This window comes from Martes martes (genome assembly GCF_963455335.1).
Source record: "Martes martes genome assembly, chromosome: 15".
NCBI classification, from domain to species: Eukaryota; Metazoa; Chordata; class Mammalia; order Carnivora; family Mustelidae; genus Martes; species Martes martes.
Window position 1 is genome coordinate 57,892,660 of NC_137903.1, and position 24,945 is coordinate 57,917,604.

The window sequence follows — 24,945 nt, forward strand, 5'->3', positions numbered from 1 at the left end:
AGTCTGATGCAGTGCGCAGGGACCGGAAACACGGTTCCCTGTACCCACCCGGCTCTCGGGTCCACGTCCCCGGAAGGCCCCTGTAAGATGGTCACTCACGGCCCCACTCTGCTTAACCATGACTGCTGGCGTTTGCCGTATACCAGACGCTGATGCCCGCCACTTCTTCCATTCACCAGCAATTTTTAAGAAACGAACATGTGAGATGTGAAATATACTTGATGCCATGAACTCAAGTACCCGACATGGAGAGTCGCGTGTTACCGACTGAGCCAGCCAGGCGCCCCCGATGCCAACTCTTAACATCAAAATGGGTGCCAAGCTCAGGTCCTCTGAGACACTATGTATTTATGAAATTAGGCTCTACTGCTCAAAGTATTTTAAGGACTTCTCTTCTGGAATATCTCAGAGCCAGTTTCCTAGGGATATGTTGCTTTGTAATACGCAGAGGTTGGCAAACTATGGGCAGTAGGCCAAGGGCCCCTTGCCTACTTTTTGTAAATAACATTTAATTGGAACACAGCCAAGCACATTCATCTACACACCCTGTGGGGGTGTGTAGCCCTGTGGGGCTGCTACAACAGCAGAAATGACGAGCTCCAACAGACCCTAAAGCCTAAAATGTGTACTATTTGGCCCTTCGGACAAAGAGCTGGCTAAAATCTCCTGTCCCCCACCTCTACCCCTTTCTATGCTGCCTCCTCCCCACCCTTTCTTTAGGAACAAAGACAAAAACAAAAACCCTTGCCATTTAGGAGTTGAGAGACTCCACGGTGTAGGGAGAAGGGGATCAGCTGGTTGAGCCACACAGGAAGCAAAGCTCCCCCTCCAACAAGCAGCAGGTTGATTCGAAGAAGTTAACCTGTGAGTTGGCCTGATGGCTAAGCTGCAGGTGATGACACAGGTGGGCATTGTGGGCCCAACATGCAGATGTCAGTGACTTGCTGGGAGCAGGTCACGGGAAGCTGAGGGCTCTGCCTGTGATGTCATCTGTCTGATCGATGGCATAAAATAATTAATGCGATTTCCAGCTCCAGCCAGCAGTTGCTGATAATGGGCTATGCATAAATATTACTGATCCTGTTCGTTCTTTTTATAACTCAAGGCTTTTAGGGCCAAATGACTCAATATAATCTTCTACTGGGCTTCCCTGAACATGGGTCTATAGAAACCATTACCTTAAAAAAAAAAAAAAATCAATGTTAGCAATTTATTCCTTTTACAGGAAATGTGTATTTCAGATGGTGTCCTTCTTTTGAGAAAACTAAAGCACTTTAGTGACATTAAAATGGAAAGTACAAATATGCAAAGGAACAGAATTTCAAATGTTTCTTTAGAAAGCAACAACATCAAACACCCCCTTTATCCAACATTAAAGAGCCCCTTTCTGCAGGAAGGAACGACTTTGTGCACACCACACTGAAACGGAGAGGAAAAGAGTCCTAATAAATCTCTGAAGAGCTGGAAATGGAAATGACTTCTAATGGCTATATTACTACTAATGATGTATCACTGATATTCTTTTTATTTTTCATAAACGTAGGAAAAAAGGGGGGTGCATTTTCACAGACAATCTATTTTCATGATCTATTTTCTCCATAAAATAAAGTCATACAGTTACTTACAGTGAATTCACCTAAAACCATAAGTGTTTTCAAGTTGCTTTAAATACTAAGGAAAAAAAAATCCTATTAATAATTGGTGGTGGGGGAGAAGTGTGTGGATGAGCCCCAGAGTGGCATTACTGTTACCTTTACACCTCTGGAATATGACACTACATCCAAAACTAATGATGTACTGTATGGTGACTAACATAACATTAAAAAAAAAAGACAGTGAATGTGAACAAAGGTATGTTGAAGGACTGAACGAAGCTCTGAAGTCTTCTGGAAAGACACAGACGTGCTCCCAAGACCCAGCCGCCAGTCTTGGCACACCAGCTGGTAGGTCCCTACCCTAGTCCCTCTTGGCCCCATCTGGGGCATCTGGCTCTGGAAGTCACACAGTTAAGGACTACAAGCCTTCCCAAGTGGCCCCACCTTATTTACTGTGGGAGGCAATGAACTTTGGCAAGTTTTTGAAAGAGGGGAGAAATTACAGTTGTGTGGGATGGGTCAGCATTCTGTTTTGACCCCGTCCCCCTACCTAAGCCTTAATTCTTGGCTTGAAATCTAACCACACCTTATACTTTCTTTTTCTTTCCTCTCCCACCAAAAATCGCTTGTTTCAGCAGGCGCACCCCAGTATGAAGTGAGGGCATGTGCTCTTTTCTCTCCTTTCAGTCAGGTTCAGGGACCTCCTCTGGGGAGCTTTCCTTTCTCGTGGCCCTGAATTCCTAGTCTACAGACATGGAACAAGGGATGGTGGGTCCAAGTTTAGGACCAGGAGATGAATGCCAAGGGGGAAACTCTTAGAAGACAACAGGTGGGGTGTGGTCCTTTCAGTTTTGGCAAGAGTTTTGGGCAGGAGGGCACCTGGGTGGCTCAGTCAGTGAAGCGTCTGCCTTCGGATCAGGTCATGAGTTCTGGGATCAAGCCCTGCATGGGGCTCCCTGCTCAGTGGGGAGTCTGTTTCTCCCTCTGTGCCTCACACTGCTTGTGTTCTCTCTCTCACTCAAATAAATAAATAAAATCTTAAAAAAAGAGAGAGAGAGAGAAAGTAAAAAAAAGTTTTTTGGGCAGGGGTCTTAGAACCTACCCCTACCACAGAAATTCCATCTACCACACCAAGGCAGTCAAACATAAAGTTTAAGAAACAACTTTGGCAGAGTTTTCCTTGATTCTATGGTAGAAAGGCAAGTAAGCCAAAGCAAGGTCAGGGTCTTAGTTCAGGGTCTTATGCAAAAGACTGCCAAGTGTTTCTAAGTAGGTAGAGAAGATGATTTAGGACCCACTGGAAGCGTGTCTTCTCCAAACGACCCCCCCCCCCACAAAGTTTCAATGTCTTTTTCCCCCTTTTTTACCATAATGTCAGCATTAAAAGGTTAATTTTTAAATCTCAAAACAATAAAGCTTTTAAAAACCAAATTTAGCTGTCCACTTCAATTACCAAATTTCTTTCCTATCTGAACAAAATATAACAGCCCTTCCACTGAGAACAAAAAGAAACGTCCAAGCTGTAATTAATGTAATTGTTGCTGGTGGTATTCCATGAATAAGTGAAGAATTAAAAACAAAAGCAAAACAAAACATCCATCTGGCCTAGTCCCGTACATTTGCAAATAAGTAGTTCTACTGTGCCGCCCCTCAAATATCAATGATTGTCTTAAATAGCATTTTAAGAATTAACTGATCATAAAAAACAAAAAATATTTTGTAACTCTACTGGCACACAGTAAACCTTCTGTGACAAGGAAAACACTGAGAGGGCCTTGCTGTTAGAACTGCCTGCACCCAAAATTAAAGGAGAAAGCAGACACCACATAATATTCCTCTAATGACAGAGACTCGCTCAATCCAGAACTTTAAGGCTGGTGAATTTTGGACAGGAACACATGCTTAGTTTCTGACTACCTTGAGAATTAACATTCACAAATCACACTCGTATATTCTAAGTAGCTTACACGCCAGTGAGTTCACTCCAGAAAAATGTGTCAAATTTACTGCCACTGTTCACTGAAGGAATGTGATGGTCCCTGCCAGCTCCTTTAGGTTTGGGCTCCATCATAAGACCTGTAATTTGGCCAATCGGTACACACTTACACAACATGCCACACGTGATCTTCACAACTCTATCACTCAGGCATAATTAGTCCCATTTTACAGAACAAGCCAAGCTCAGACACCTCATATAACCTGCTTATTACATTTGTCGCACCAACTACTGTCAGAGTTTGAATACAAGCTTGTTAAACCTCTTGCCCTTTTCTTTATGGGAAGAGATCTTATTTTCTGTGACTATTAAAATTTTGCTTGGTGTCTTCTGTTAATATGTTACAATTAAAGTGAGATGAACAGAATTTTCAAATAAGCCTAAGTGGTTTCTTTTGTCTTTCTGAAGTACTTTGTATCTCTAGCAACAAATCCTTACCTTACACACCATCAGCTAATGGCTAAATCCATTTATCTAGCAACGTAGGGGAGGAGATGGGGAGATGAAAGATCTTTTGTGTCATTCAATTAATCTGCAAGTAGATTAATGTCATGGCTCCTAAGACAGCAAATTAGTATTACAAGCGACAGCTGGAGCAAGAGGAGGCATCTACGGGGAGGAAAGCCATCTTTTGGAAAAAACACGGTGGGGACCTGTGACCCCAGAGTCATGCACCTTACAACAGTGCAGGTTGGACAGAGCAAAAAGGAGGGGAAAACCAATAGTATCAAAGTCTGTCAATGCGAAAGTTTTTTTTTTTTTTAAATATTTTATTTATTTATTTATTTGACAGAGACATAGAACACAAGTAGGCAGAAGGGCAGGCAGAGGGAGAGGGAGAAGCAGGCTCTTCACTGAGCAGGGAGCCCGATGTGGGACTCGATCCCACCATCTTGGGATCATGACCTGAGCCAAAGGCAGCTGCTTAACTGACTGAGCCACCAGGCGCCCCCAATGCGGAAGTTTTAAAAGATGAGTTTAAAGAGGAAGAAGTTGTTTAAAAAACAAAACAAAACAAAACAGGAGTTTTATCATGTCTCTACATTTCCAGATTAGGCACTACCTCGTGTTTTTTGTAATTTGCTTTACAGGATGATTTCGTAAGTACAAAACAAGAAAAGAAATAATGTCAAGAACCACTCCACTTTTTAACCCCCAGTAAACTGTTTAAATAGGGAGACTCCAGTACAAACACTTGGTCTTCCTGCCCACATCCACTGCTAAGACCTGAACCCCACCCTCGCTGCTTCTCACCTCCACTGTGGCAATAACCTGATGGGTCTCCTTGCTTTGGCCCCGCCTCCATACCTTCTAGTCTCCACAGAGCAGCAGGAGGTCAGGTCACACCTCCTGTTCCAAACCACGGCTTTCCACCATGATTGGATGTGATTTTGGTTCCTTACCCTGGTCTGGAGGCCCTACAGGCACCAGCTTCACCCTCCCTGTCTTCCTGAACTCTCTGTTCTTCTTCCCCTGTTCACTGTGCCTCAGCTGTGCTGGCTATCCCAGTGCCTTCCCTCCCCCTAGATTAAAAAAAGAACCCATTCCTCCAACCTGCCATCAGTTCCATCACTCTCGATCCCTCACCCTGCTGAGACTGGCACAGCACTTACTAATAACTGAACCTTCATTGTTGATTATTTTATTTATTTTTTTAAGTAGGCTCCATGCCTCGTGTGGAGCCCAACTCGGGGCTTGAACTCACAACCCTGAAATCAAGATCTGAGCTGAGATTGAGCGGACTCAACAACTGAGCCACCCAGGCGCCCCTACATGGTTTATTTTATGTGACCTTATTTATCATGGGTCTCTCCCCCTTGAGACTAAGCTTCACAAGAGACTGACCTGAGTTCGCTGTTGTGTCCTCAGTTTCTAGAATATAGTAGGTGCTCAACAAATATGCCAAAGAGAGAATGAATACACAGATGACCAGTGTACATATAGACAGCACCTAGCTTACACTTATTTAGATAACAGATTTTCCCCTTAACATAATCGACACTAAATATGTCTTCAAAGGTTATTTATTTTTCTGAGTACACTAGGTCTAAAAGCAAAACCAAAGCCTTACCCTGACTAGGTTCTGTTATTGACAATAATGTACTGGGTTTGTAGAGGACACTTTCCATGAAGCCTCTTTATGACTGGAAGACTGCATTTCCTCCACTTGCCCTGCTCTCCTGCACAGAAGAGCCACAGTCACTGTTTCTAAAACCCTCCTTTGTGCAGGATCCATAGACCAGGTACCTACAGGATTTCCTAAACTGCTGCTGAGCCCTGGCTGCCATCTTAACTCTGTGGAATCCCACAGTGGCTCGTCTTCACGTAACTTCCCCATCCCGGCAATCTAGCCAAGAGACAGAGCTGGAGACTGCACAGAGATCAGAGAGGGACACAGATTCTCTGATGATAAATCCAACAGCAACTCTGGCTTGTCAGCATTCTCCCCATCAGAAAGTTTAAGGTTTTGTTTCTTGGGACACAGGGAGATCTGAAGATACCTAAGTAAATGCGGCCGATACAGACAGAGCTGGAACACGTGCCCTCTTTCAGATTAAAAACTTTTTAGAGCACCAAGCTTTGGGAAGCTTGGAGATTTGGAGATTTGGAGAAGCGAACTGGATTCTTTCCCAACTATCAAATCCCCGCAAATAGATTACACGTGTACATATTAATGAAGAAAAATGAGTGACTTATCTCCATATGACGTATTATGCTCCTAAAATATGCTCACAAAGGGGACCTCTTGAATTGTATACTATGATTATTTTCAGTGTGAAAAGACAGATTAATTTTCAAAAATTTACTCAATACTCAACGTCACTCATTTAGAAAACTAAATAAATCCCCAACCCCCACTCCCTCATGAACAATCTACTACAAGCGAAGTGGACTTTTATTAGCAGTATGGGGTTGGATCAGGACGCCACCTTGAATTTGAAGAAAATACTTCTCGTCTCAGGTTTGATGCTAGGAACAGCTGAAGAGTTTTGTAACTTTTGTTTTGTTTTTTAAGATCTTATTTATTTGACAGAGAGTGAGCATGTGCAGAAGTGGGGGGAGGGGCAGAGGGAGAGCAACAAGCAGACCCTGTGCTCTGTGTGGAGCCTGTGGTGGGGCTTGATCCCACAACCCCAAGCCCATGTCCAGAGTCAGAAGCTCAACCAACTGAGCTGCCCAGGTGCCTCGAAATAGCTGAAGGGTTTTGTCTTTTTTTTTAAAAGATTTTATTTATTTATTTGACAGAGAGAGATCACAAGTAGGCAGAGAGACAAGCAGAGAGAGAGAGAGAGAGAGAGAGAGGAGGAAGCAGGCTCCCTGCTGAGCAGAGAGTCGGATGCAGGACTCGATCCCACGACCCTGAGATCATGACCTAAGCCGAAGGCAGAGGCTTTAACCCACTGAGCCACCCAGGCGCCCCACGCTGAAGGGTTTTAAGAGAAGCTATCACAACCCTCCCAGTTTCCAGTACCAAGCAAGTCAATGAGTTTTGGCATTACCAGGCTCCTTGGGTAAAGGGAGTTTGGATTCCAACATTAAAATAATCACATCAGGGGCGCCTGGGTGGCTCAGTGGGTTAAAGCCTCTGCCTTCAGCTCAGGTCATGATCCCGGGGTCCTGGGATTGGGCCCCACATCAGGCTCTCTGCCTCGTGGATAGCCTGCTTTCTTCTCTCTCTCTGCCTGCCTTTCTGCCTACTTGTGATCTCTGTCTGTAAATAAATAAATAAAATCTTAAAAAAAAAATCACATCAGAATATTATGGGTATTGCAATAAAATTTCATCTTTTCCCCAAAACCACCCAGGTGCCCTGTGATAAACTTCTTATGTTAAAAACCTATGATGGGGCACCTGGGTGGCTCCGTGGGTTGAAGCCTCTGCCTTCGGCTCAGGTCATGTTCCCAAGGTCCTGGGATGGAGCCCCGCATCGGACTCTGCTCAGCAGGGAGCCTGCTTCCTCCTCTCTCTCCCTGCCTGCCTCTCTGCCTACTTGTGATCTCTGTCAAATAAATAAATAAAATCTTTAAAAAAAAAAAAAAAACAACCTATGAAGTGAGCTTAAATGTTTCTGATGCTTTTTAAAAACAGTGCTGGTTCTACTTCTGGTGAGAGCATGTCCTGCTCTTTTTTACATAAGAAAGAATACCAGGGCTCCAGACACTAAGCTATCATTTTACTTGGCAAAGTTATTTTGCATTTAAAAATGCTTCTCAAACCCAGAAAAGTTTCATTCACACATGTCTCTGCATCACTGAGTTAAATTAGTGTAGATGGTTTTAGTTCTCTCTGAGATGGTGCATGAACTGTTCCATCCGATGGGATGAACCTGGTTGTTTAAAGGACACTGGCCTGGCGGTTGTTGTCAAGGCCCAGGAGCGCAGTAGCCAGAGCCAAGGAATGCCCAAGAGACAAGAGAATGAGGGCAGAGAGACCGGTAGAAAGGGAAAACCTGGCAGTGAATGAACATTCCACCATGAGCACAGAGGTCGGAAGAGTGGGGAGCACTGACGAAGTCGGTGAGGGGCAGAGTCACTCACCGGAATAAGGGTAGGGTGAGAAGAGAGACCAGAGGGCTGCCTAGGACGGCACAGCCATGTGGACGTTACGCTGTGTATCCCCTACTCACCCAAGGATGAAGCATGAAAAATATTCTAAAAATAATTTTAGTAAAATTACCCAAGTGAGCCCCCAAGAGATGAAATCAGAAGTTCAGCTCATTTCTCACTGATCCTCCACACCTGACCGGAGACAGACTTAGGAGAATTCTGCCGAGAGCATGTAACCGGGTTTGGATTAAAAAGGAGTTTGTGGGGGACGCCTGGGTGGCTCAGTGGGTTAAAGCTTCTGCCTTCAGCTCAGGTCATGATCCCAGGGTCCTGGAATGGAGCCCCACAGCGGGCTCTCTGCTCAGCAGGGAGCCTGCTTCCCTTCCTCTCTCTCTGCCTGCCTCTCTGCCTACTTGTGATCTCTGTCTGTCAAATAAATAAATAAAATCTTTAAAAAAAAAAAAAAAGGAGTTTGTGGGCCATGTCGGGGGCTCAGTGGGTTAAGTGTCTGCCTTCAGCTTTGGTCGTGATCCCAGGGTCCTGGGATCGAGCCCCACATCGGGCTCTCTGCTCAGTGGGGAGCCTGCTTCCTCCTCTCTCTCTCTGCCTACTTGTGATCTCTGTCTGTCAAATAAATAAATAAATAAAATCTTTAAAATGTAAATAGCTTCCACTGCCTGCTAGGTGTTATCTAGTAGGAAACACTGATGTTATGAGTTTGATGGAGGAATGCTCCACTTGGTTCTAATACAATGAAGTGAGTTCAACAGCACCCACCCCGCCAACAAGTGTTCTGCAAAGTAGGGAGGCGGAACAGGGGAGCTCTGACCCTTTTTCACTGCTTATACCTAAAAAGGTAAAACTAGACCTGTCTGTTCCCCAGAGGGTCAACTTAATTACTGGCTTGAAAAGCAGAGGTCAGAGAAGGGTGATCTTTTGGTATTACAGCTAGATTTGAATACAGATGTAACTTCTGTTTTGATAGTTCGCTGTATCAGAGGCCTGATGAAGATAAACAAGGGAAGAATACTGGGTCCAGTGCTTTATTAATGACTCTGTTTATTATTTTTTTTGTAATGAAAACACTATTTATTTATTTATAGTTTTATTTGTTTGAGAAAGAGCATAAGTGGGAGGGTAGAGGGAGAGGGAGAAGCAGGCTCCCCACTGAGCAGGGAGCCCGATGTGAAACTTGATCCCAGGACCCTGGGATCATGACCTGAGCCAAAGGCAGACACTTACCCGACGGAGCCACTCAGGCGCCCCAATACTTATTTTTTTAAAGATTTTTTAATCTAAATAATAGAAAAATTAATAACTAATAGTAGAAAGAACAAAAAGATTTTTTAATTTAAGTAATCTCTACACCAAAGGTGGGGCTCGAACTCACAACCCCAAGATCAAGAGTTGCATGATCCACCAACAGAGCTAGCCAGGTTCCCCTCTACTTAATTTTTTTTTTAACTTTAAGAAGAAATTGTGGTAATAAATGTCTAACATAGAAATGCAATTTTAACAAGTGAGTGGCATTAATTACATTCACAAATGTGCTACCACTACCAGGAGGAACTTTTAAAATTTTCATCCACCCAAACAGAAACTCTGCACTCATTAAGCACTATGAAACGATTTCAAGAGGAAATTCAGAAGAAAAAAAAACCATAGTTCATAGAAGGCTGACTTGTAAGTGGTAATAAAAATCCGGTTAAAATAAACAAATGAATGAATACTGGATCTAGTGCTTTACTATTCTATCCAACCTTGGTCAAGAAAAAAGGAAAACTAGTTGCTGGGGAGCTGACCAGAGGAGACAATGCAGGGAGCCACTGACCTCACGGCCCCTGATCTGAGCAAGTGCCCACGGGGCTCTACCTTCCCGGCAACTCTGGTGCCCACTTTAGCTCTGCTGCTTTTCCAGTTTCTACTTGAAGTTTACGTTTCCCTCCCCAAGTGATGATGCAGAATTAGAAAACCATGGCTATCAATGGGACTTAAAAGCTTACTTGGAAAAAACTGTAAGATGAAAAACAGGAGGAGCAGCCGGTGTCCTAATCTTCAAGGGAGGAAACAGCAACATGGAGAAGTTAGTAGGAACTCTGTAGGGCTGCTAGCTGGTGGGTCTGTGTGTGACCTCAGACAAAGACCTCTCTTTCCATTGTACGAGGCCACCTTCTCGAGCGGCTACAGTTTGTATGTGGCTTTCCCCCCCCCCTTAACTTTTTTTAAAAGATTTTTGTTTATTTATTTGAGAGAAAGAGAGAGAGCACAAGCAGAGGGAGTGGCAGAGGGAGAAGCAGGCTCCCTGCTCAGGACTCTATCCCAGGACCCCGGGATCATGACCCGAGCTGAAGGCAGACACTCAACTGACGGAGCCACCCAGGTGCCCCCTTTTTTCCCCTTAACTTTAAAAAACGGTATTATCAAATAAATAAATAAATAAAATAAAAATAAAAATAAAAATCTGTATTATCAAAGGAGAATAGTCGCCTTGATCCTGTCCACCATTTTTTGTTTGTTTTGTTTTGACCAGCTTCATTTACTGTTTGGAGAAACTTTGGATTATGTATAATATTTTACTTAGTCAAGCAGTAAGTATGAAGTCTGTTCAAACCTACAGCTTATAAATTCATAGTACAAGAAAGACTCACAATGTACAACTTAATGACTTAAAAATCCACCCAGGGGCGCCTGGGGGGCTCAGGGGGTTAAAGCCTCTGCCTTCAGCTCAGGTCGTGATCCCAGGGTCCTGGGATCAAGCCCCACATCGGACTCTCTGCTCAGAAGGGAGCCTGCTTCCTCCTCTCTCTCTGCCTGCCTCTCTGACTACTTGTGATCTCTGTCTGTCAAATAAATAAATAAAATCTTAAAAAAAAAATCCATCCAGTATCTCCTTGTCTTACAGTATTTTAAAACGTTTCCTTTGTTCTGTTGTACTGTTTTAAAGAATTAAAAACTATATCAATAATCATAAGAGCATGTATTATGAGGGGAAAAAATGAGATTTCCTTACAAGAATGTAACTAATCTTGTCTTGATCATCATTTCCAGAACTGTCAAATAAGTCACAGCAGTATAAAAAACCGTGTTCATAACACTTACTGTCCCCGGAGGCATTCAAAGTTCTTGAAGTATAAACATCATGATCAAAGTCATCTTATTCAATCCATATAAAAAAACAAAACTACTAATTATTGAAAGTTTACATTAAGTAGATTTTCCCCTCATGCTGGAAACAGGGAACATTTACAAAAACAAGGCACTACTTAGCAGAGAGGTGCTTGCAAAATTTCATTGTACTTTTAACCGTCCTTCTGTTAAATCCCACACGTACCTCTGCAATCTCTATCCTTTTGGCGAGATCATCAAGGGAAAGACTGCTCTCGTCGGAAGGCAGATCCTCCTGCAGACTGTAGGAGGCTTCGTCGGGAGAAAGATCTGGAAGGAGGTCCGAGTCTTCCTCCTGGTTGTCTTCACATGACAGGGAGTCTTCAGCATCTTTTAAGCATCCTTCTAACAGGCTGTTCAAATAGTCTTCCGTCTCTTTATTGACTCGCTCGTCCTCACCCCCCCTCTCCTCGGGGGCCATACACACCTCCAGACCCCCCGCACTTAGGTCGGATTCTTGATTACTCTCGCCGAGCGCCCTCTCAGTGCGCTCTGGGTCCGGAGGCCCCCGCAGTGATTTTCCATCCCTGTCTGTGAGATCAAGTTGCTGCAGCTGATTGAAATCACTGTTCTCAAGCCGGCCCGGAGGCAACGCCTCCGAAGCATCCTTCAGCGGCAAGCGGAGTCCCTTTCTCTGAGCCTGGGAATACTGTCCCTCAGGGGCGGGCGCAGGGGCTAAGAGGGCAGAGCCGGCTGAGATCAAGGGCTCGAGCATGGACTCGCCTGGGAGCGACGCGGTGGGGGCTGCGGCGGGGCCTCCTACTGAGGCCACATCTCGGCCCGCCTGTGTCTGAGGCAGCTGCTGGCAGCTGTCATCCTCCCAGACGTCCCCAGACCGGCTCCCCGCCGAGTCCCAGGGCTGGGCATGGAGCTCCCGCGTGGCCTCGGCGCTGCAGACCGGCTCCTCCGTGTGGCCCATCCCTGCAGTTACCAGCAGGCTCGGGGGCTCGGGCTGCCTGTCCATAGGGGGACAGCAGGGGTTGCTCTCCTGGGTTCCCTCCGGATGCTGGCTTTCTTCCCTTGGCTCTGGGCCAAGACAACTTTCATTCTCTAAAGAGGAAGGAAAGAAAACAAGTTGTTGTAAGGCTCAAGACAACACTTGTCACAGGCGGGGAGAGAGAGGACAGAAGTGAATTAATATGTGTGACACAACAAAATTCGAGACCTCTCTAGAGGAGATGGCATCTGCTTGGACTAACGGTGTCTTTAGAGAGAGGAAATACTCTGTTCAGTCAATAACCCTTTACCTTTAGAAATGAACAGAGATTGTTCGGACCACGTTAAGAATATGAATATGTAATTTAGTCTTCGTTGTCGTTGAAAGTCATTTTTTAAAGGTTGAGGGATATTTTTCTGAACTTTACTGGCTTTCTGTATTTCCTTTCGTATTTACTCTCCACTGAAGATCAGATTTATACTGTTATTTTTATGGATTTTTCAGTTTTAAAGACTCCCTACTGTGGACCAAGAGGACTCATTCTCTCAGTTCTTTCTATTCCTTCCCCCAGTGATATATGATTTCCCCTCCTCGAGCTTCCCACTACGGTTCCACACAATTCTGGGGCAAATCAATATTCACGTTTACCCTGCTGTGGCTTTGTAACTATTATTCACAACTGACCTACACTGTGTAAGGGGATACACTTTCCTTTCTCAGTTCCACTTTACTTTGCATGCCGTTGATGGCTGCCTCATTCCTTCATTCAAAAAAAAATCCTTGCCATGGCACCTGGGTGACTCTAGTCAGTTAAGCGTCTGACATCAGCTCAGGTCATGATCTCAGGGTCCTGGGATCGAGTCCTGCATCGTCGGGCTCCCTGCTCAGCAGGGAGCCCGCTTCTCCCTCTGCCTCGGCCCCTTCCCCCAGCTCAAAAAAAAAAAAAAAAAAAAAAAAATCCCTGCCTATGTATTTTCAAACTCTGACAGATTTACAACTATAGCATATGTCCCAACAGATAATCTACCAGTTTTAAAACGTATCCTTCTTGGGGCACCTGGCTGGCTCAGTCAGCAGAGCATGCGACTCCTGATCTCAGAGTTTTGAGTCTGAGTCCCCTGTTAGGTATAGGGATTACTTTAGAAAACAAACAAACAAATAAACCTTGAAAAACACAAACAACAACATCCCCTTCTCAAGCCCCTCAGTGGAGCTGCTCTCTGGGCGGGCTACACAGCCCCCGTCCTGGAATTCCCTTCCTGGGATCCCTGCAAGTCCCTCTAGTTCTGTGTTGGGAACATTGTTTCTGAATCCCAGGTCCTTCTCATTGTTTATTCTCTCTTGGATTTTTTTTTTTTAAGGTACATGGAAAACAAACTTCAGATTGTTCAGATCTGAGTCTTTTCGTTCACCCCGGACTAAAACTTTGGTTGGGTTGTTTTCTACGATGGAGGTAACTTCCTCTCACAGCCTGGAAGGCACTGCTGTACCGTGTCCTGCTTCCCTTAGGGCTGTAGAGTCTCTCAACCAATCCGAATACCAATCCCCATCACCTACATCTGCTTCCTGGAAGATCTGGATTCTTTTCTTTATATCTGATGTCCTGAAGCTTTGGGAAGTTTTTCATCCTTCGTTTTGGGTACTTGGTGGGACTTTCAACCTGGAAACTCATGACCGTCAATTCTTGGAATTTTTAAATATTATTTCCCCTACTCATTTGTCCCCTGTTGCTTTCTGTTTCATCCCTTCAGAAAGCCTGGCTCCCGACTGGGGCCTCACAGACTGATGGTCTCTATGTTTTCTGCCACTCTGTTCCTCTCCTTGCCTTCGGATTAACTTCCTGGGACACTGCCTCAATTTTATCCTTCGACTCTTCTAATTAATTTTTTTTAAAGATTTTATTTGTTTATTTGAGAGAGAAATCACAAGTAGACAAAAGTCAGGCAGAGAGAGAGGGGGAAGCAGGCTTCCCGCTGAGCAGAGAGCCTGATGCGGGGCTCGATCCCAGGACTCTGAGATCATGACCTGAGCTGAAGGCAGAGGCTTAACCCACTGAGCCACCCAGGCGCCCCTCTAATTAAGTTTTTAGTTTTATTTTTAGAGAGAGAGAGAGAACTCAAGTGAGGAGTGGAGGGGTAGAGGGGGAGAGCGAGCAAATCTTAAGCAGGTTTCACGCTCAGCATGGAGCCTGACTTGGGACTCCATCTCAGGATCCTGAGATTATGACCTGATCAGAAATCAAGAGCCAGAGGCTCAGCTGACGGAGCCACCCAAGCACCCTATAATTAATTTTTTAATTAATTATCACACCTTTTATCTTCTAAGAATATTTTCTTTCTCTGAATGTTTCTTTTTTTTAATTTATTTATTCATTTGAGAGAGATACAGAGACACACACAGAGAGAGCACAAACAGGGGGAGAGGGAGAAGCAGACTCCCTCCTGAGCTGGGAGCCCACCGTGGGGCTCGATCCCAGGACCTGGAGATCAAGACCTGAGGCAAAGTCAGACGCTTAATCATCTGAGCCACCCAGGCGCCCCGGTTTTTCTTTTCTTATTGTAAGAAAATAAGAAAAAAATAAGTTCCTTATTCTTTTCTTTTCTAAGATTTATTTGAGAGAGAAAGAGAGAAAGAGAGCAGAAAGAGAGAGCTGAAAAGGGAGCCTGATGTGGGGCTTGATCCCAAGATGCTGGGATCGTGACTTGAGCTGAAGGCAGACACTTAACCGACTGAGCCACCCAGGCACCCAAAACTGCTCCTTATTATTGTTTTCATATATACAATATTCTCTCTAACCAATGACACTGTTCATTTTCTTAAAGTTTTCATCTGTTCTCTCCATTTTATTTCCTTTGAGCTTCTTTGGGTTGGACCGACTGGTCTGGTTTCCAGCCTTCCTATCTGAGGCTTTCTTCAGTGAGGCAACAAGAAGCTCTGTGGTTAAAGGCAAGTCTTCTCCAGGAGTGGTCAGTCCTCAGTGTGGGAGGAGGAAGGCCTGGGCCATTCGCTGCAAGGACTTTAATATGAATATCTGGAGGTTTTATCTCCTGGACGAGTAGCCAGTTTCCCAGAGAGGAAGCAAGAGACCAGCCGCCACAGTTCTAGATGGAGCTGCAGAAAGCAGGTTAAGGCTCTCACCATTCAGGTGGTAGGATTTTCATGCAATCCTCATTTTCTATATAAGACCTCTTCCTTGAGTTGTGCCTGATCCTACGTCCACATTTCCTCCAACTCAGGCGCTCTATGAAATAAATGTCAGCCTCCTGCTTGGCAGAAAGGGCTTATAAAGGTCTAAGTGTTTCTTGTATAGTCTTTTGGCAGAATCTCCCCGCTGCCAGTCCAACTCTGAATGCATGACGTCAGAGGCACCTCCATGCTTCCGATTCCCAAACCTTTCCAGGCAGGACTCAACATTGTTCCCACAGACACTCAGCCTTCCGCCTTCTCTGGTGTAATAAGCCAGTTGCCACCCATCTGCCTGCTTTCCAGCTTCTGGAACTTTCTGGATATTGCATCTGCTGCTGCTTCCTTGCCAATCCTGTGGCTGTGGGTTTCTGCCTTTAAGGATGCATTTCTGGGGGAGTCTGAGTGGTTTAGTCACTTAAGGGTCTAACTTCAGCTCAGGTCATGATTTAGGGGTCCTGGGATCAAGCCCTGTATCAGGCTCCCTACTTAATGGGGAGTCTCCTTCTCCTTTTCCCTTTGCCCCTCCCTCTGCTAATGTGCACTCTCTCTCTCTCATAAATAAAATCTTTAAAAACAAATAAAACCCATTAAAAAAAAGAATGCCTTTCTGATATCTCAGTAGTATTCCAACAAAAAGTGAAAATAAATGTCTGATCTACTCTGATTAATCAAAAATATTTTCTGAATTTTTGACAAGTATGCATTCTAATATAAAACATACTATTAATGTTTGTTTATATTAGCATGAATTTCTGTTCATCGGTGCTCCTGAACCCAAAGATCCAGTGACAGAGTCTGTTACTCCCTACTGCATTCACTCACACCTACTAAGAAAAACTCTACTCTGATGGAAAAAAAAAAAAAATGGAATAAGGGCTGAGTGCATGACAGATGCTTAATACACACTGAGTTAAAGGGGGAGTTCTAAAAGGAGCAGTTAGACACATAATCCACAGAAATGTCGCTGTCTCTCAGTTACTCTTTCCCATTCCCCCATGAGTTTTCTCTTTAAAGTTTTATTTTATTTTATTTAGTAATCTCTACACTCAGTGAGGGGCTCAAACTCATAACCCCAAGATTGACAGTCACATGCTCGTCCGACTGAGCCAGCTGGGTACCCCTCCCATGAGTTCTCCTTACAGTAAAAACCCCCACACAATTCATGATGTAAGACTAAATCATTCATGAGTTAACACATCTTATACTTTCTGCATATCTCATTAATTAACATTAAGTACAAACATTTGAGTGGTATCAGGACTATAAGAAGACATTTTCACAGTACACTGAAAAAAAAAATACTTTAAGTATGAAATGTTGATAATGCACAGCTGCTACAGAGGAGAATTCAGACCTAAAATTGTTCATAACCAGTCATCAGGGAAAAGTTCAAACCACAGTGATACTCATGTCCCCTAAAATGACCACAATAAAGACGGACACAGTAAATGCCAGCCAGGATGTGGCGCGACGGGAAGCCTCGCACAACGGCCCGGCAGTTCCTTGTAAAATTGGAAATGTCCCTTCCCCACGGCCAGCAACTCCACCCTCAATTCTTTCCCCAAAAGAAATGAGAACACAGATCCACAGAAAGACTTCCCGGAAGGTCTACTCAGCCCCTCTCTCACTCATGCTCTCTCTCCCTCTCTCTCAAATAAATAAATAAAGTCTTGATTATTTATTTATTTATTTTTATTTAGAAGTTTTATCCATGATATCCCCAACCTGGAAACAACCCAAATGTCTGTCAACAGGTGAATGGATAAACAAATTGTGGTATAGTCAGAGTGGAACATCACGGAGCAACGAAATGAATTAATCACACATGTAACAATATGGGTGATTCTGAAAAACAGTACACTGAGAAGTTCTATTTATATTAAATTCCAAAGCAGAGAAAACCCACCAACAGTAACAGGAAGCACTAAGTTGCCTGGGCCTGGAGGCGGGAGGAACTGATTATAAAGAAAACTGGGAGGAAGATTTTGGCATGATATGCTACCTCTTGATTGGAGTGATAGTTATGTGAGTGTATACAGTTGTCCAAACTCCTCAAATTACCCACTTAAAATAGGTATATTTCGGGGCACCTGGGTGGCTCAGTGGGTTAAAGCCTGTCCCTCGGCTCAGGTCATGGTCTCAGGGTCCTGGGATCGAGCCCCGCATCGGGCTCTCTGCTCGGCCGGGAGCCTGCTTCCCCCTCTCTCTCTCTGCCTGCCTCTCTGCCTACTTGTGATCTCTGTCTGTGAAATAAATAAAATCTTAAAAAAAAAATAGGTATATTTTATTGCATGGAAATTGTACCTCAACAAAGCTGATAAAAAAATGGGAAAGGAGGGATGCCAGGGTGGCTCAGTCATTAAGCAGCTGCCTTCAGCTCAGGTCATGATCGCATGGTCCTGGGATCGAGTCCTACATCGGGCTCCTTGCTCAGCGGGGAGCCTGCTTCTCCCTCTGCCTCTGCCTGCTTGTGCTCTCTCTCTCTCACAAATAAATAAAATCTTAAAAAAAGGAAAATGCTGTGAAAATTACTTGAAGAGTTTTAATGGTAGACTGATTATAAAAGTAGTAGTGAACAATATACAGAGAACATTAACAGAACAGCGTTAGCAGGAGCAGTGATAGCATGGGGAGGAGGAGAGAAAGAGCAGTGAGCGTATGCCCAGTTCTTCCCTCCTGTCAGATACCATTCTGAACTCTTAACATGAAATGACTAACTTAATCCTCATAAGAATCTCATGAGGTAAGTACTATTAGTGTCCACACTGGGGAGCTGAGGAAGGAGAGGCCCAGAGAAGTCAACAACTTGCCTGAGATCACACAGTTTTACATGGTGGAGACAGGATTCAAACCAGACCAGTCTGGCTCCAGAAACAATGTCTTTAACCACTCTACAAAAAGTGGTAAGTTACGTATTACAGAAAGAGCTTAACACCAAGGAATCTGGAGAGAAAGAATAGGGCAAGGAAAGTCTAGATCGAACTACATGTCAGATGTCGTTAAAAATGAGGAATAGGAAGTAAAACAATGTATTTAATACCAATCATTTAAAGGATTATTTCCATATTTCTCTTTTTCTCACCTTCTTACACCTCCAAGCAACAGATTCAGATTGGTTATTTTACCAATCTGAGGAAACTAATTCTGGGAGAGTTGACATTCTTCTTTAAAAGATACTGTTTTACCAGACTTGGCAAGATTTCTTTCCCCAGAATTTACCTTCCTCATAACACAGTTGTCAGTGAGCTGTCTGCATTGGGAAAGTCTTGATAATACATACGATTTACTCAGCAGAAAGATGCTGCATTCAGTTAGAAACCGGAAGACCCAGGTTCTAGCTGTGAATCAAAGCACAAGCGAGTGACTTATGTGTGGTAGCTCAGTCTCCTCATCTGTTCCACGTACCTCAGAGCAGAGGCCAAGCTAGAAAGTCAGAAGTAGTGCCAGGCCTGAGCCACACAGTAATCAGCACTGACAGTCAAACTAACTAGCAGGTAACAGCACCATTCCCAAAGCACAGCCATGCCCAAACGGGTAGCTAGTTTGTGAATTTCTCCCTCTTTAAGATCTTTATAAAGCTCGTTTTACTAGGATTTCCAATATAAAAATGACAGCTGCTGGGGTATATAGTCTGGAGGTTCCTCAGGGAATTAAAAAAGATTTACCAGTTGATCCAATAATTCCACTACTGAAAACACTAATTTGAAAATTAGTTTGAAAAATTAATTTGAAAAATTAATTTGAAAAAACATAGGGAACTCCTATGTTTATCGCAGCATTATTTACAATAGCCAAGATATGGAAGCAGCCCAGCTCTCCATCAACACATGAACAGATAAAGAAGATGTGATATATATACACAATGGAATATTACTAGGCCATAAAAAAGAATGAAATCTTGCCTTTTGCAACAACATGAATGGACATAGAGGGTATTATTCTAAGTGAAATAAGCAGCCTGAGAAAGACAAATACTATATGATGTCACTCACATGTAGAATCTAAAAAACAAAACAAGTGAAGAAACAGACAAAACATGGAATTAGGCCCATAACAAAGAAAATGAACTGATGGTTGTCAGAGAGGAGAGGGAATGAGGAGGATGGGCAAAATGGGTGAAGGGGAGTGGGAGATACAGGAGTGAAGAAGACTAAAGAATAAAAAGTGCAAAAAAAAAAAAAAAGAATAAAAAGTGCAGCACAGGGAATATATAGTCAGTGATACCGTAATAGCATTATATGGTGAGGATGGTAGCTACACTTGTGGGGAGCCCAGCATAATATATAGACATGTTCAGTCACTATGTTGTGCACTGAAACTAATGTAACATTGTGTCTCAACTATGCCAAAAAAAAAAAAAATCAGAAACTTATTTGTACATTTTTTAAAATAGATTAGGGGTAAAATGTAGGAAGAGAAGTTTGCATTTCAAAATGCAAAATATAAAATAAAATTTTATTTGGAGAAAAATCCAATTTCTTTTTTAAAATTTTATTTATTTGAGAGAGAGGGAAAGCACAGAGGGAGAGGGAAAGGGAGAAGCAGACTTGCTGCTGAGCAGAGAGCCTGACTCGGGGCTTAATCCCAGGACCCTGAGATCACGACCTGAGCCAAAGGCAGACACAGTTAAGCCTGATGCAGTTAAGCCTGAGCCACACAGGCACCCCGAAAAATCCAATTTCTTAAAAAAAAAAAGTGAAGAAGAGACAGAACAGAGTATAGCAGGAGTGACTTAAGGCAATATCACAAATTTGCCTCACAGAAGAAAAGGGGATAAAGATGTGGGGCAGGGCTTTGTAAAGGGAAAAAAGGCAGATTAAATTGAAGCCATGATCATCACCATCATCTTATCTCTTTGGGCAACTCAAACAGCTGATGCCGTGTGTTTACTGCGCAGGCGCTCAGGCCCAGGGACATGAAGCCTCAGACTATAAATCAGTAGTAAAATCATACATCAGAAAAAAACAAACACCCTAAGATGTATTTACTTATCTTTATTTTTTATAAAGTTTTTATAACGAACCCACAATAGTACTGTAGGAAAGAGTTTCTAAAAATCTTTGAACTTCTGGCATAAAACACAGAAGTGGTATAAAATATATCATAAATGTTTTAGAAATGTATACATGCAAATTAAAGTACACCGTAAGTCAGTTAACAAAAAGGGAAGAGAATAAATTGCCATAGATATATTACCAAGAAACAGAGCTCTTAAGTATCTAGATTTACAGCACACATTTTGGTAAAGTCCATGTATAGTAACTGTTGGTTTTTCAACAGAAAAGGGCATCTGAACCTACACCAAAACCAATGCTGTTTCAGAGCATTTTTGTGCAGCTTTGTCATATTCTGTCAGATAGATATAACTGTCTCCTGAAAACATGGAAATAACTGTATGTTTTTATAAGAAGTTAGATGTTATAATTCCTACTACCAGTTTTCTAAAAATAGGGTTACACAATATAAAAAGAATCTCAGTTTGCAATTTGTCTGGTAGGAAAGGTATATGCAAAAAAAAAAAAAAAAGGTAAATCCACAAATTGTAACACTTGTACATTTAACATAATAATACTTGTAATTAATACTTGTAAATGTAACACTTGTAAAATCTGAGAAGCAGGTATCTCTTACTTTCTTCTCTATGGTAAAAACATACCCGGTTCTTTGGCTGTGGCTCCTCTGTCCTTTGGGTCCTCAGAAACTATTAACTGCGTAAAGCATTTCCTTCCCAGAGGCTTTTCTACAGCTGTTATCTAAAAAGTGAAACAAAACAAAACAAAAAACACACTTTGGGGGAAACTGTTGTGTTAAGTTAGAAAACTGAAAATACTCTGAGAAAGGTTTCATTATTTCCTGAAATAGTCCATACAACAGACATGTGACTCTTAACATTTCTTCCCATAAAATACTTTCAAGGAGACAGGTCTCTTACCTTAGGTTTGGAGAAAAGAGGACTGTAGAAAAAAAGAGAAAAAAAAGATTTTTAAAAAATTACAGCAGCAATATGTTTCCAAACAAATGTCACTGAAATGGCTGTAAAAATAAATTATAGCTTCTCTGGATTCTAATATTAGCACAGAACATTCCCAGTGCTGAAACATCGCTGGTTCACACAGTTCAAAGGGCAGCTCTCTCGTGTTAGCTCCTTAGCTAGTCAATTACTACTGAAAACCCCCTTCTTTGGGGTAAATGCTGAGATCCGGAAAAAAAAATGTTAACATTTTGCTGATAATGTAAAGTGTATTTCACACACATATTTTTAAAATTTCAGTTTACATCTTTATAGTCTGAAGTAGTTTATGATGGGAGATAATTTTATTGGCATTATCTGTGGGAACAGGTAGCAAAAAAGGGAATTTTTAAATATTCTAAATATTCTATGTTTTAGAGAAATATCAAAGATGACAGAATACATATGTCCACAGAAAAGGCATGCACGAAAATATTTATAGTCACTTGATTCATAATACTCAAAAACCAGAAACAATCTGAATGTTTATTAACAATATCATGGACAAATAAATTGCTATACAGTCCTACAGTGAATCCATACAGGAAGGAATAAAACCGGGCAAATTACCATTACATGCAACAACATGTAACACAGACATAGCAAAATGATGGGCAAAAGCAGTTAATACAGAAATCTCCATTCTGTATGATCAGATTTTTAAGAATTACAGAACAGGCAAATGCACTGTTACAGAACTTAGTGGTAATTTTGGGGGTGGGTGCTGAGGGAGCATTCTGAGGGGCTGTGCTGCTCTGTGTCTTGGTCAGAGTGGTAGTTACATAGACATTTATATGTATATAAAACCTTCACTGAGCTTCTGTGCTTTAATGTATGTAGAATTCAAAATTATTTTTTATAATAAAAAATTTAGGAATAATAATTTGGGGGGATTATCCGAATTTGAAGCATAAAAATGCCATGTCATATTATATTAAGTAAATACTTGTTTTCAAATGATTAAAACATCTGTAACACATTAAAAAATGATTAATTCCATGGGAAAGGCAGGGAAAGTGTCTATATACTGAGTATTTTGAAAGAACACAGTGTTCCTTATCTATTGTAAAACATTCCATGATTTTAAAACTCTGAGAAGTTTAAAGTTAATTTAACATGCTGAGAAATTAGGTTATAATGCAGAGTCCCTAAAAACATTGTTTCCAAGGTTCAAATCAACAGCAGAAAACTGTCAACATGAGAGGTGAATGAACATCATTTCTGAATCTACAAAGGTTCTTCAAAGGCTGGTCTCCAAAATAATCAGAGCCTAATGCAATTGTCCACTACGTGGGTCTGTTTCATTATTGACAAGTAAGAGTTTTCATTTACTCTTTGTGATTCTGGAGGAAAAGGAGAAAAAGTTATCCACAGGATGGAATCTTGCAGTGTCTGTATCGAGGATTCTTGTACATCTCAGAAATCTCGTTTAATTAAACATCACTAGTTTAAACACTATCATGTAACCTCACCTGCAGATTTCTGAGTCTTAGAATAATGATTAAAAAAATATATTTAAGTGCTTTATTATTACTATGATTTAGTTTTAAAAATCCCAATCTTTGATACAAATCAAGCAATTTAAAATAATCTGGTAAATGTAAAAAAAAATTTTATCTGGTAAATGTACCTTTCGTTCTGCAGTATTTTGGTTAAAAATTGCACTGTTTCTGCTTCCCACCATCAGACAAGTCTTACAGATGTGTTTTGGCTACAACATACAAATACTGGCAAATAACTACAAAAAAAAATTCTAATACACATTTTTTTTCCCATTTCAATCATCTAATCTCGCAACCAAAAAGAGATCAAAATTAAAAGTTGTATTTAAAATTTCTGATTAGGGGCGCCTGGGTGGCTCGGTGGGTTGAGGCCTCTGCCTTCGGCTCAGGTCATGGTCTCGGGGTCCTGGGATCCGGCCCCGCATTGGGCTCTCTGCTCAGCGGGGAGCCTGCTTCCCCTTCTCTCTCTGCCTGCCTCTCTGCCTACTTGTGATCTCTCTCTGTCAAAATAAATTAACAAAAAAAAAAAAAAAAAAAAAAATTTAAATTTCTGATTAGGTGTTTTGAACTTACGTAAAGTTCAACTTTTACTGAGTTCTCAGAAACTATGATAAAAGCCAATCAGATAAACACTAATCACTTTATCTGTTTTAATATCTCCCACTGAAAACATTAACAAATAAAAAATGGATCATGAATTTCAAATATTCAGTGCTTCTTCAATACTCTATTTCAACTCATTCTATACAAATACTGATGTACTTACTCTTGGTGTGTTGTGCAAAACTTAGTAAGTCGTTCAAAATCTTCACCATTAAATCCTTTTTCTGAATTCCTTAGAGTTGTAACTGTATGTGGTTGTACAGTTTTCCATTTTGTTTCTAAATTTAAAATATTTGTTAATTACTGGATATTATGAAACATATTTAGGAGGGCAAAAGTAGTTAATTGGCACCACCAGTCAAAATCCCCATGCAAAGTTATCTTCTCATACAGCCCAAGTTAACACAGTGAAAAAAGGCTAAGTGATTACTTTTCAATACGAGTAAATATTATCCCAGGGACAAAATTAACCAGTAGGGCATGCCAAGGGATTGGAAGAAATGCAAACAGTTGTAACTGTGTTCTTTTCTTGGCATTGGTACAAAGAGCAAAATACAGAGTGAAATTTTCTCACAACTACATAGACTCCTGGTAAAATTGTTACTTTCTTTGCAACATTAACTTAACTGTTGAGGCATCTCTTTCCTGACTTACAAAACCAGGTCAAATACGTTAAATTTCTAGATAGGAAGGTGTTAGATTACTGATAATTGCACAGCCCTTGTAAGTCTGTACTTACCCCACTCTTCTTGAATGGCAGAGAGATTTGCGAGCAATTTCTCGTGATACAGTCGTTCAAGCTGAATGAATTTCATTGCTTTCTCATCTGAACAGAAAAACTGAGGAAAATAGAAATCCAGACTCTTTACATTTAACCTCATATTGGAAGAATATCCTCTTGAAATTGGGAAACTTGGAGTTTACCAACTACTAAATTAAATATTTAATATTAAATATTTTAAAATTAGGGTTCCTTGGTTTGGAGTAGGTACGTTTCGATGCCATAGCTACTCGGGTTCCATTCTGTCAAAAACAGAAACTAAAAGAGGGTTTTAACGCTCAAGGAATGCCTACTTGCCAGTGTATCTCTAGCAGAATCAATTAAGAGGAATTTAGTTGCAAACAGGATCCACCTGGAATCCTGGAATCTAACTGTTTCCCATTTTTCCCCTCTCCTTACATTACTTTCTGTCAAGCAACTACATTACCCTCTAGTCAAGTCAAGCGTGTGCTCCTGATTTCGACTCACCTTGACTCTCTACTTTTTCCTCACTGAATGCTTTTTTCTCACAAGACCAAAGGTTTGCAAACCAAAACAAGGACAGAGCACAACATTATATGGATCTTTGGTAAAAATTTAATTAACCGGCCAGAGTGGTTTTTGTAATTATGTACGTCTCCTCT

At 41.9% G+C, this 24,945-nt stretch overlaps 1 protein-coding gene across 1 annotated transcript in view; it reads right to left on the reverse strand.

The window, feature by feature from the left end:
• The window catches only part of CNST (consortin, connexin sorting protein), a 111,439-nt gene that overhangs the window by 7,053 nt on the left and 79,441 nt on the right, over window positions 1-24,945 (reverse strand). The window contains exons 5-9 of the mRNA XM_080825132.1: window positions 24,281-24,367; window positions 23,705-23,819; window positions 21,359-21,380; window positions 21,083-21,179; window positions 11,470-12,353 (exon numbers count right to left, since the gene is read on the reverse strand). Of these exons, the coding sequence (XP_080681258.1) occupies window positions 11,470-12,353; window positions 21,083-21,179; window positions 21,359-21,380; window positions 23,705-23,819; window positions 24,281-24,367 (1,205 nt within the window). The remainder of the gene's footprint in view (window positions 1-11,469; window positions 12,354-21,082; window positions 21,180-21,358; window positions 21,381-23,704; window positions 23,820-24,280; window positions 24,368-24,945) is intronic.